At 39.4% G+C, this 13813-nt stretch overlaps 1 protein-coding gene across 1 annotated transcript in view; it reads left to right on the top strand.

The window, feature by feature from the left end:
* Positions 1-13485, top strand: part of EDNRB (endothelin receptor type B) — a 13834-nt gene extending 349 nt beyond the window's left edge. The window contains exons 2-7 of the mRNA XM_010294598.1: positions 8612-8724; positions 8893-9097; positions 9481-9630; positions 10592-10725; positions 11295-11403; positions 12802-13485. Of these exons, the coding sequence (XP_010292900.1) occupies positions 8612-8724; positions 8893-9097; positions 9481-9630; positions 10592-10725; positions 11295-11403; positions 12802-12933 (843 nt within the window). The 3' untranslated portion in view covers positions 12934-13485. The remainder of the gene's footprint in view (positions 1-8611; positions 8725-8892; positions 9098-9480; positions 9631-10591; positions 10726-11294; positions 11404-12801) is intronic.
* Positions 13486-13813: the final 328 nt, after the last annotated feature.

The raw sequence follows: 13813 nt of genomic DNA, 5'->3' as shown, positions 1-13813 counted from the left end.
GGGGGGAACGCGCCCTATTTCTGACAGGGAGACACCCGGGGGGCTAGACCTCATGCCAAAAACCTGCCGAAAGAAGGTATTCTGGTGAGATGTTGTCCTTGTTGTCCCACATGGCACCTCCTGCGTGCCTCAGTGCGGGACTGGGAATGGGGCAGAAGTGTGCAGCTGGAGATTGCCAGGCTCTGAAAGTCATCTGGCAACAGGTGCTGTCCCAGGGATAAGGAAATAAATGCAATAGATAAATGTGCAGTGGGTTCATGGCTTCCCTTCCTTTCCCCCGAGGAATGGAGGGGGAGGCACAGAAGACCCTCTCCTGTGGGGTGGGTACCACTCGGTCCCTCCTGCAGAGCTGGGGCAACGTAAGTCATATAGTTCCCATGGATCCGTACAGTCGCTGGTGGCATGGGCGCTTTTTCAGGAGGAACCAAGCTCATTCAAACCGAGCGATTTGTATGAGTTTTAGACGTCCAGCAGTTGTGAGGCATGATGCTCTCCTGAGCTGTGATCCCTTTCCCCCCGTTGGCCAGTGTTGCAGCGTGGGCAGCCGAGAGGGAGTAAGCCACACCTGCTGCTCTTGCACCTTCTTTACTCTGCCCTTTGACGTGATAAGACTTGCCACAGAAGGAGTCCAACCTTTGTCTCTTCTACCCAGCTTGCGCAGTCCATTTGTCCTTAGGAATTCGTTGGGCAATTGAATCCAGCCTCTAGTTACGGTCAGCACTCTTGGGAGGGATGCTGGAAATAACGAGGCATCTTCTGCCTGGAGCTTTTACAGTCTGGGTGCCTGAGCACCCATCAGCTACTGCATGAAGTGAGCATGAGAGCCTTCATCTATTCCTTCTCCTCACTTCATACGCATGTTTGTAAACTCGAGGGGTTTCCAGCCTTGGAAAACCAGGTTGAAGGGATGGGGTTTGAATTCAGTCTTCTATATCCATAGTGATTACTCCGAGAAGCTGCTGAAATGCGAGAACCCTGTATCGTTATCCTTGTAAAGTACTGAAGTATTACAAAGCAGGGAACATCATAACTGCGTTAAATTCGTGAGCTGGATAATTTGGATTACACAAGAGTTCTTCGATTTGGAGTTTCAGTATTTTCCATACTATACATTTATCGTAGTTCTTGTGAGGGATATGTACTCTTCCGAGTGAGAGTGGAATTTATGAAACAAAATACTTAAAGTGGTTTGAAAAAGCCTATATTTTCATAAAAAAGATATTGAACAAAAAGATTTTTTGTATCTGTTCTCAGAAAAAATAAAAAAGATTAAATAAAAAACAGCTGCTCAGTACAAGACTTTGCAATCTCAATGACGCTATTTCAAATTAAATTAATGATAATATGCAATAACATACTGCAGTCCTTATCTTGATTGAATGTCATCAAATATATCATTATGAGTAGGTTGGAGCAGGAATAAAAGGTCAGATTGCAAATTGATAAATATTGTACCGACTGCTAATCCAGGATTTTTGTTGTGCTGTTGATAATGCTAGGAGCTAAGCAATAGCCCTCAGGTGCTAAATCTGTCATGCTGCTACTCATCTTAATGAAGAGCCCATAATAAATTTCTGTTATCCCTTACAATATTGAGTGAAATATTTGCTATTTTAAAACAGGACTTTTGAATAATCTGAGTTTAAAAAAAACAACAAGCAAAACTTAAGACACCGCGTTTATGTAATCAAAATTAAGAGTCTGAGTGAGGCTTGAGTTGATAACTTTTCATCAACTCTAGATCCCATTTAATTCCACCTGGAGAGCAACGTTATGAGGGAGAATACAGTAATGCAATCAAAAGCTGGCTATAATCACACAGTAGTGTGGGAAAAAGAAAGATTAGCAAAGGTTTGGTTTGTAAATCAAGTATACTTAATAGCTGTGAGTTGCAATTTTAAACAATTTTAAACTGGATGAAACAGATCTTCAAAATTGCTACCAGATCCTCGGTTAGACAGCTGCGTCAAAAAGAATGTGAGAGAATTTCTCATGTTAATAAAATGCCAGCAGTTTACTCAACAACACTTGTAGTAGAAAGTGTGAAAGCGTCTGTGAATGCTTTCCAGAAGACCCACAAGAGAGGAGAAGAATGTGCGCTAGGAGCAGCATTTTATTAGGTATTAAAAGTGATAACTGCAAAAGATGTCCCCTGTGGCTATTTAAGTTAAGTGAATATGTAAATAGCTGAAAAAATACACAAATGCAAGTTTACATGTCTTAAATTGAGGATATCTAAAGAAAACCAGGTGTTATCTAGGTTGTGAGGCAAATGCAGTCCTATGTGAAAGATGCTAGTTAGTCCATTGCACTTGATAAATTTGAATATTGATCAATACGTTCAGTAGAAAATGGAAAATGTTGGAAACTGTCACCCAGTCAAGAAACCGGGTATGAAATGAGGGCTTGAGGGGCATGCAGTTCCAGCAAGCAGAACCTGGAAGACCTTTTCCGTGTTGAGGGCTCTGGTAAACAATCTGGCTTTGGCTGTACCCCCAGAACTGCAGAATGAGAAGTAGAGAAAAGTCTGAGACAATCATTCTGCAGTACGGAATGTTGTGTCAGTGTTGATACTTTGCAGAATTGCTACTAATTGGATGTGAAGTTGGTGCTATGCCTGGTCAACTGTTTCACTAAGCAGATTAAGTAAGCATGTCTTTGTTAATTTGAGGCCGCAAACAGCAATTAAAGGTGGGAACATACGGAACAGAAGGATAGAGTAGGTGGTCAGTGAGATTTTTATGTTGTTCTCTGCACTTAATCTTTGGAAGACAAGACCATGGCAGCTTGTGAACGTCATGACGCAGGTCTGCAGTTCTGCAGGCTTACACTCATTTTCCCAAATCAATAAAGTTGGTAACTCTCACATGTAAGACACAGAAACAACATCAGGATTGGAAATTCTAAACTTGTATTAGCTCTGCCTCTCATGCATATATGTGTAATGAGATAGGAACATAGACTTAAAAAGGCCGTAATCAAATACTATGATAACATATGTAGACAACATCTGTCATTTTGTAATATTTATTCTCTTATATTAATTCCAATTTATTGTCATGTTCCAATGGATTTTTAACAGGGGCAACAACCTATCCTCTGCACACTCTGACTTTCTGAACTCTATCAATTTGCTATGACAAAAATGATTGAGGAAGGATATGTACCTGGAAATATTGTCACAGGTTCCTTTATCTCAGAGCACAATAGAAGAGCAGAGAAAAAAATTCCTGGGAAGGAAGAAAAATTGGTCTTCATCCAAGCCAATGATCAAAGGCCAAAGTCAGCTTTGTAGACAACGATTTTTTTTCAGTAATGTATTTTAGGGATTACATAAAATATGTATTTGACATTATATAGTGTTATCAATCACTGGAAATATAAGAAAGGCCAGATTAGGGACTGCATATCCCACGCGGATGCAAACTAGCCCCTTTGCTAATCCAGCTGGCCTCTAAAAAAGGGCAGGATTTCCATAGAAATGTCTTTGTGATGACCTTACTAACTCTTGTAATGCAAGTACTTACAGGGCATGCACCATTGTAAAGCCAACCTTCTCCTAACTTTCAAAAAAATTCAAGGGACTTGTCTTTAGAAAACATTGTTACTATTCCATATTACAACTTTTGGCCACTCGTCCTTCTGATGTTAAAGGCAATGGCCATTTTATTGGGAGAAATGCATTATTTCCTGTCTTTCAACATCTGAACCACCTACTTGAGGTCTTGCAAAGTTCATCTCAGAATTTCTCACGGAAATTTTATTGCTCTCTGACTATATTAGGCTAGAAGTCTATTTTGCTTAGAAACTCCTTACAGTCAACAAATGCGTCTTATAGGCACTTAAGAAAGATCTGAATTGTCCAGCGGAGGAACCTGTCTAGGCTCTACAGGCAATGGGGTAACTTTGTTCTGTAGATAGATGGGAACAATCTACTCTGAAGTCTAACCTATGGGGTAGTGGAACTGTCTGTATGTTGTTAAAAGTGCATATACATAGTCTTCATCATGGATCTCCAAACTGAAATATGTTGGATGATGTCAGTATAGACTTGTAAATTTAGAGTAGTTTTTTCCATTATGTATACATTTGTTATGTATACATTCACTTAAAAGATGCATGTGACAAATTTCAAAACAAGTTTTTTTTTTTTTTTTTTTTTTTTTTTGCTTCTACCCTGTGTTTACCGCTTCTCAATCTGACCGCAGCATGGTTTTCTTAATGGTTACTTTTGGCGCAGTCCTTTCACTGGGATTGGCAAATTGCAGAAATTTTTTACTTTGACATCACTTTATGAACTTTCTGTAATTTTCAAGATGTCTGTATGATATCACTTTATCTTAATTAATTTTTTTTTTTAAAGTGACGTTTCTAAGCAGAAGTTGCTAATAAAGACACAGGAAAAGAAACTAATTGCATGCCTCATATCAAGATTTACACTGTTTATTGGATAGATCAGTAAAACATTCTTAGCTTAACTAGGAAGTGGGAAATACATTTTCTTGTCTTGAGGGAAGATCACTACCCTCAATATCATAATTATTGTTAAATATTAATAAGTTTTGTAATGTTGTCTGACTTATCCCTGACCACAAGCTTAATTTCCTGGGCAAATTTCCTGTTTTGAAAAATGCTTGCTCCTAGGAAATACTGAAAAATCCGCACCATCTCAAAAGTATCAGGTGAAAATCTGCCAGTCATTCCACAGATGCATTAAAAAAATGTTGCTTGTGAATCAGATGTACCATTGCATATCTGATTTCCCCTGTAACTCTGCAATTCTGAGTCCTGTCGTCCTGTGGACGAGACTTGCTTGCGAACGCACAGCCAGGAGGAAGAACGAATTGCTGCTCCGCGTTTCTGTGTGCATTCATTGCTCAGGACTGGGACACTGATGTAAATAAGGGCACGCTTTGCTGCTGCTTCCTGCCCGACTGCAGAAGGTCAACAGTTCTGGGTTGGAGCCATGGCATCAGCCTTCTGGCTGGTGGCCACAGCAGCTGAGCCATCGAGAGCAGCGTATCGTACCCGCATGCTGCTGTATTCCAGCAGCAGATTATGAACATCTTTCTGTTCCTAAACAACCAAGAGGAAGCAGGGCAGGAATTGTGATTCACAGGGGTGTCTCTGAGTCACATCATCTCTAGGGGCTACTTTCATAGCTGTGCAGCTTTCACATCAGTTTAGGCTCAGATCTGTGTCTGGTCTGAGAAAGTGCATCAAACGTATTGGTTCTTTTAAGTAGGATTTCACTTCATTCTGCAATGCGTTCCCTTCCGTTTCATTCTATTTCATTTCATCTTCAACGCATTTCTGTGGCTTAGCAGTTAAAACTTTGCCCATGTGAAATAAGTGACTATAACACATTGGAAAATGTTACTCAGAATGCAGCCAGTGGTAGACTTCCTTGGTATTTTACTGATGAAAATGCAACATTATTTTTGTCTTTGCTGCCACTTGACAGTATGTCATGGCTCTAAGTCATTTATCATTTGTAAAATGGCACTCTTTGTACAGATACCCCTATTGTGAATCATAAGAAAATCATTTTACCTATGCAAAATTGCATTAGACTACATCTATACTTCACCAAGAATAATCATTGCTCTTGTCCACAAGTATGATGCTCCTGAATCCTTTACAGTGGATTTTCATTGTACTTTAAGGCAGTGTATTGAGGAGATGGCAATATAGAGGACAAACAGAAACATCAAGGAAGCATAGTTGAGCAATTAAAACATTCTACTTATTTCCTTTTACTTTTTTAATGTTTTCAAGCTTTTGCTGCAAAGCATATCATTAGCCACTTGCAATACTGTGATAGAGAAGCTTGTGGCTCATGCATTAAAATGCTCAAATTTCACAATACATCAGCTGCAAGAGATAAAGGACATGCTTTTGCAATCCAGTGCAGACAGCTGTGTGTCCATTCTGCCCCTGATTTAAGCTGGCTGAATGCAAGTAATATTTTGATGTTAAGTTAAATCCAAGCTAATGCACCCTTTCTCTCAGGAGACCACATTCACTTGTGTGCAGCCCTGTTACAATCCAGCCATATGGCTCCCAAACTGGAGCTGGCTCAAATCCAGCCAGCTTGGAGCACAGGTGTGACTGTCTGCACCTGAGAGTTCGGGGAAATCTCCGACGTGCGTCTGAACCGTTGTGATTTTAGGAAAGAGAGACAGGGAATGTCTTGCACATACACCAGCTAGTTGTAACTAAAAGTCTTCAACAGAATCTGCCAACAGAAATTTGACCCAAGTTCTGAATTTTAGTTCAATGAAGAAAAAATATTTTACTTTTGAAGTGCTTTTTTAATGAGTCATCTCTGGTTTAATATATACACATATACAATATACAATAGATACTATAAACAAGTATACAATGTACTTGCTACCCAGTCCTTGATTTCTATAGCAACTAGGTGTGGCAGGCTGGAGGTTCACTGCCTGATTGATATAAATTAAATTAGTCCAGGTGTCATTTGGTTCTGTAGAGTGTACATTTAGAACACATGTAATTATTCACATTGCAATTTTAATAGTAGTTTGTTACTATCACCCCCTTACAGCAATTCAAAAGAAGCCTCTCAGGGAGAGACTTTACTGAAAATACTTTAATTACAGACTGAGTTATTTTCCCATATCACATGAGCAAAAGATACTGTATGGTTATTACAACCTCATCCCTCCTTCCTCTGCTTTATTACTTTCCATAAAATTCTCAAGAAACATAAATCCTTAGATTTTATTTTTCTGCTTCATTTCTACGGAAGCATTATACTCTGTCTTACTTAAGTAGATCATTGAAGAAATAGATCAAAGCTGGCCCATGTTACAGTTTTCCTACTGCTGTTCTTTTGAAGATCCTATTTCAGCACAGACTAAAGCGGATTTTTGAAGGTATTCTGCTATCTGAAAATATCGGTGGGCATTTTATAGGGATTTCCAAAAGCACGTGGTCATGAAATATGCAACTTCCTTTGTGTTAAAATAAAACGATACTTAAATTTTATCAGGGCTTTTCAAAAACTGTTGTGGACCATGTAACTGTTTATCCTTAGATGCACATGTGTCTGTGCTTGAGGACTTTGCTGAACCAAACCGACGTGAGCAGGCAGCTCTGTGGCTATCTTCAATCATTTTGGGCCCCAGCAGAATCTATACAATATTGTGATCTACTTCTTATTTTCTTACATGTTAAATGAGATGTCTGAGGAGACCTGAGCCAAGGGAAAGCATCTTGCAATCTCTTTTAGTTAATTACCATTCTTCTTTCCTCTCCTTTTACGTTTTGTAGCCCTCGTAAGATGCCTGAGGAGACCTGAACTGAGGGAAAGATTTTGCAATCTCTTTCGGGTAGTTATCATTCTTCTTTCCTCTCCTTTTACATTTGTAGCCCTCTATCTGCAACAGATCCAAAAGGCCTCATTTGAAGAAAGTTATGAAAAGCAGAGATGGGCTTAGATAATGCAACTAATTACAGAAACTCAGAAAGTTTACTTTTGTATATAACGATTGCGACTATTTCTTGGCATAACCTCTATTCTGGAGAGTCTTGTTTTTATGACGAACTGGAATATTTGGCTGCTGCTGTGGTGTATTTGAGCCATTAGAGCAGCTCACAGCAGAGTACAAAGATTAAATGTTTCTAAACTGAAGCTACGAGGCAAAGAGTTCATAGCATCAGCTGTGAGGAAGGTGCTTTCTGTGTCCAGTAAGTCCTGTCCCCTAAATCAGCTAAAATGTACTGCTGGGGATGTGGCAGAAGATTTCCGTTAAAGTGTATGACCCAAAGTGCAATTGAACCAACCTGAAATTCATTGTGCTGTTTTCTTTATTCCGTGGCACTTGTAGGTAAGCTGAACGTGCAGATAGTCCTTTTGGTATTGTAATACAGAATCACTGGAAAACTGGTGAATAAAGATCTTCAGTGAGTGACAGTGACCTGTCTTTAACTGCTGCGAAACTTTTAGATCAAACTAGCTATTTAGGCTCCCCGAGTGTCCAGTGGGCCCCTTCTTTCGTTATCAGATGGTCAGCTAACAACTATGAGATGCATTTCTCTCCAGTGTTGCCTGACTTCTCAGCTGATGGAGCGAGCCTAGATGCCAAGCTTCAAATAAACCCCACCCCAGATGTGCACTTCTTGGCTTTGTCCCTGTTCTGATCAGCCTCAAATAATTTTCTGTATTTCTAGCAAATGGAGAGTTGCTTGGAACGTACAAGAAAAGCAATGAATACTCGAGGCACATAAAGCCAATACAAAGATGAGGGAAATCCTCACCTGCTCAGTCATTTTTTACCATAAACACTGGGGTGGTGAAGTTAGAAGCAAAATGAGTGGAGTTTGCAGGATTTAAGAAGTCAGGACTAACCCTTTATCATATCTTTACTAAGCCTTTAGCATATCTCACAGCCAGGGAGTGACTGTGAAGCTACTGCCTAGTTTTTAGAACGTACACCTTGGAGACTCCCTTGTGAAAAGGTTCTTCTTGTCCAAGTTTTACATGGTGGAAAAGAAAAGCAATCAGGACAAAAGTCCATATTTCAGCTTTGGGAAATATTTTTTTTAAAATGGTTCCTTTCTGATTGTTGTTTTCTTTTCACAGCTGCTTGCAGAGGACTGGCCATTCGGTGTTGAAATGTGCAAATTAGTACCCTTCATTCAAAAAGCGTCAGTGGGCATCACAGTGTTGAGTTTGTGTGCCCTAAGTATAGATAGGTGAGACACATTTTTTCATCAAACTCTGTAATTTCTTTCCAGTACGAGCATTGGCTCAAATTCGCCTTTCCACTCAGCTGACATAATATGAATAAGCTGAGTTTAAGCCAGCTAAACCAGGTGGGTTTTCTCATATTTTTAATTTGCAAATGTGTGCTGTTGCTTCAGGTACCGAGCAGTTGCTTCTTGGAGTCGCATTAAAGGTATTGGAGTGCCAAAGTGGACCGCTGTTGAAATTGTACTCATCTGGGTTATATCAGTGATATTGGCTGTTCCAGAAGCTATTGCTTTTGACATGATTACGATGGAGTACAGAGGAAAGGGTCTGAGAATCTGCCTGCTTCACCCCACACAGAAAACATCCTTCATGATGGTAAGACACTGACATTCATAAAATCTCTGGAGCAGTTCCTTGGATCTTCTCAGTGCTGTGTGGATTGTAACATGCACAAGTGTATGTGAAATATAGGTGAATCACAGAATCATTAAGGTTGGAAAAGACCTTTAAGATCATCAAGTCCAACCAATGAAATACTAACGAATTTCTGAAGTGTATCAGTTAAAAGAAGAGCATTCAGAAACTTTTGTCTTTTTGTGGGCTTTGGGCATGTTACTGTCTTGTCCTGTTTTCTCATCTGTAATATATACCTTACAGAGATGCTTTTCAGGACAGATTGAGCAGTTAGTTATAGGATACTTTCCAAAATGCTCAGTATTCAACTCCTAACAATGTTTTTGCTTTTGTTTTCCTTCTAGTTTTACAAGCAAGCTAAAGACTGGTGGCTCTTTAGCTTTTACTTCTGTTTGCCACTGGCTATCACAGCATTTTTCTATACTCTCATGACCTGTGAGATGTTACGAAAGAAAAGTGGGATGCAGATTGCTTTAAATGACCACTTAAAGCAGGTAAAAATTTCTCTCTGACAACTCTGCTGACTGTAGAGAGGATGACAATAATACCTTTACTGACAATAATACCTTTACAAAAATTTACCTTTACATGCCACATCATGATTCTGTTCTTGTACGATGACTTCAAGATTAGTAGTAGGGAGAAGTTTCCTAGCAGTGGTGCTGCTGAACTCAGATAATATATATATATGTGTGTATATATATATGTCAGAAACCTAAGATTTTAACTGACAATCACAAAACTGTTTTTTTCTTGTTTGGTGTTAATCCTTCAGGTTTTATGGTTTTTATTTCTTCTTTACAATAATGGAAAATGGATATTTTGTAATGAAAACTGAAGTTGTGCCGTCATCTAGAAGCTGGTGCTATAAAATTGTTAATTAATTTGAAACAATTTCATGCTGAACCATAGTGAGGTTAGCAGTATATGTTAGCAGAACAAAACACATTCCAAAATACTAGTACTTAGTAGGGCACCAGACGCAAATATCATATGTCACTAGAATTAAACTACATTTGTACTATAATGTATATTTGTGCTCCTTTCCTCTTACCTTGTTAAAGCTGGAATTGAAATCTCCTGGAGCATTTAAAATAAGACCTGAGATCAAAGCACAAGAAAATGCAATTGAAAACAAGCTGGTGTTTGAAAGTGATTGGGGAGACAAATATGTTCCTCATTTTAATTTAAATGATTGTTTTCATGTCCTTGATTTTTCATATTATTACTCATACTTTTCAAAATTAGAGATACAGAGAATCAGTGCAAGACATCTGAAATAATAGAAAAAATCAAGTACATATTCCAAGAAAATAAGGTATTTGATGTTCTCCTAACTCCTATTTTGATAGGGGTTTTATTTTGTTTATCAAATATTTGGATATTAGAAGATGACAACGGTCAGGAGAGAGAGACAGAAACTATAACACTATTCTGTCCAATTTTCTTTCTCAGAGACGTGAGGTGGCCAAAACCGTGTTCTGTCTGGTACTTGTTTTTGCCTTGTGTTGGCTCCCACTTCACTTAAGCAGAATATTGAAACTCACTATTTATGATCAGAAGGACCCCAACAGATGTGAACTTTTAAGGTGAGACTGCAAAAATAAAATGCCTGTATGCTGCTGACGTTCTCCATAAGGATATTTGGATTTCCTAATGAAGCCGCTTACTCTGTGTTCCTGAAGGTTCTCCCAGCTTCTTCATCCAGGACACTCTGGTTTCACTCCAGTAGCAGAGTCAGAAAATTATGAGGAATCCCCCTGTTTGCACTTTCTTCCTCCTGATCCTTTTGGGACTGTCCTACTGTCCTGTGCTGTTACGAGGGTGGAGGGGGAATTCCTGTCCCCATTTTCCCTTTCAACAGAACAGCTAGGATTAAATCTGTGAAGAAAACCTCGTGAAAGTGTCCTCCCACAAGTTAAGGTGGTTGGATCTTCTGAAATCACTTTCGTGAGAATGGTCTACTCGTTCAAACTTTATTATTGAACACAATTGTTACCTCCATGAGTTAATCCTGTTGATATAAGCCACTTTGCTAGTACATTTAATAGTTAGTCTTGGTTGAGTGAAGCTGAGTCCAATTTTCATAGCTGTAAAGCTCTACTAAGCCTTGCCAGAGAAAATAAGAAGTGTCTCACTTACTTTAATTTCCACACAGCTTTTTTCTTGTGATGGACTACATTGGTATTAACATGGCTTCACTGAATTCCTGCATCAATCCAATAGCTCTGTATTTGGTGAGCAAAAGATTCCAGAACTGCTTTAAGGTAAGAGGCTGTTGGGAGCTGCTCCTCTGCTTAAAAGATGATGTCAGCAGTAGAATTAATTCCTTGACATGTACAAAGTGTTTTAAATGGTCGTTAAATTTTACTTTCTATTTTAACTGGGTTATGGTAGGTGTTCTCTCCCTTTCCTGCTGAAACTACTTAGAAAGGAATTAGGGATTCATGGGGACAAAAAGAGAAACCAAAAGAGAGGAGAGTACAATAAAACCTCTTGGCACCATGCTAATCAGTGCTACATCACTTCCTGACTGGAGCTGGCACCCAGCCGCTTTGAGAGCACTGACAAAGCAGAGTCGGACCGCACTGCAGAGATTCACGTAGCCATATCCTCTGCAACGCAACGGGGGAGGGCGCTGGCCCCGGTCCCCCCCATCCTGACCGAGTGCTTAAATCAGTAGGCAGTTATGTAAGGCACAGGGTGCGAGTATCTGCTCGTCCCTTTCCAAAGCCAACATTCTGTGAGACAGGCCCGTTCGTAGTTTTGCCGTGGTTTGAGTCAATAGTCCTGGGCACCTGCTCTCCACGCAGGATTCGAGGCTCTGGATTGCATGTGGATTGCAGCCCATCAGTCCTTCAGCCTTCATGTCTGCTCAGAAAATGTCCAGATTTGGGCTTTTTTGTGGTCCCTTCCTGTCTTCAGGCAGTATATCAGGGTTCTTACATCGCTTACCACAAATACTTAGATTTTTTTTTTTTTTTTGCCTTGCCAAGCATTTAACCGTTGGCCACTGCTGGGCTTATTGCCTGGCTGTGTAAATTCCTTTCTGGCCATATCTTCCAATCAGAAGCCAGTCAGCTCTATATCTAGCAGTGTTAGGGTATTTCCCAAATAATTGTGAGAGCACATGTTGCAGAGGCTTTAGTGTCAGCCTCATCTTCCCTGTCTCCATTGCTGGCTCCCTGAAAGAGTGACTGGAGCTGAGAGCACATAAGAGCTTTTCACTATTCTTCTACTTAGTACTCTTCCCTCAAAAAGAACAACTAAATAGCAGCATCTTGCTTAGAAGTATAGCTCACCGTGCATACATTTTTTTCACGGAAGATTGTCAGAGAAAGGACAACGAGGAGTCACAGTTTTACTTTCAGATGCATTTAGAGTTGCAGACCAGACTCGCAGTGGTATGTGTGTGGCCATTATTACATATAACTCAACGTAACTCTTCTTGCCTTCCAGCACTTCGGTTGCTAATGGGGCATCCCAGTAGTTTAGTGGCCATTTGAGCAATGCAGAGCTTAACCTCGTTTCTTTGCTTACTCTGTAACCCCAAACTAGCAGCTTGCACGTTTGCCATTTCCTACTGCATAGCTGAGGAAGGGCAGCGTTTTGCCACGTGTGCAAAACAAAATGATGTAAAACGTTTATTCCTTTTATTTTAACAGTCATGCTTGTGTTGCTGGTGCCAATCCAAAGATCTGTTGTCCCTGGAGGAAAGGCAGTCCTGTTTAAAGTTCAAAGCTAATGATCACGGATATGATAATTTCCGCTCCAGTAACAAGTACAGCTCTTCGTAAAACAAGCATAGAAGGTATATTCTCTTACATTAATGCTGGTGCCTTTTTAAGTAAAAGTGGCAATTACTTTTAACGAGATGGTAACGTTTAGAAAAATCTAGTTTTGTGTTTGCACAAAAAAAGAATGTAAAAAAAAAATTGCCCCAAAGCTGTGTCACATTGAAAATCACAGACATTTATAAAATCGTCATTTATGGAAAGAACAAGTCATTGTTAGCACTTGAATACTTCTGAATCAGCACTTCCAAATGATCCCCACTTCCTGTACATTAAACGATCATTTGTGTTCGCTGTAACAGTTGTAGGAACTGAAGTCACAGTAATTACGAAGCAGTATAATATAATGCTAATTGGATCAAAGCCATTATTATATATAACAATGTATTATCTTTTATAAAGCAGATTAACCACCATCATTACTGTGTTTTTTTTTTTTTTTAATAAAACACAAAATACTTTGTAATAGAAGTTTAAAGGTAAAAAAGTAGAACTTTTATCGTGGTATTATAGAGGTAGCTAATGAAACTATTAAAGGATCCAGTCAAATCGAAAGTGCATTTCACTCTGATGATTGTTTTTACCTGTTATTGTTAGAAGGAACCTCCCAAAGCCTCTATAAATACCATTTTGTAACCACTGTGCGTGTTCGGTGCATTTGGCAGCACTTTGGGTATAGTCCATTTCACTGTTTCCACATTATTCATGTTTAATGACAGTGGAGGAGAAAAAACCACATCAAAAGCAAAGATTAATACTACTAGAATCACACAAACGATGGCTAGTATTGGAAAACAGCTATTTTTAACTGAAAATGAATTGATTGTATCCTGTGTAAACAATGGGCATTCAAGAGCCTGACGGTTCTTTACTCGAGATACTT

The sequence above is a fragment of the Phaethon lepturus genome, unplaced genomic scaffold (assembly GCF_000687285.1).
Source record: "Phaethon lepturus isolate BGI_N335 unplaced genomic scaffold, ASM68728v1 scaffold43849, whole genome shotgun sequence".
In the NCBI taxonomy this organism is placed as follows: Eukaryota; Metazoa; Chordata; class Aves; order Phaethontiformes; family Phaethontidae; genus Phaethon; species Phaethon lepturus.
Note: the sequence above shows the minus strand (reverse complement) of the source record. Positions and strands in the feature narration are given on the sequence as shown.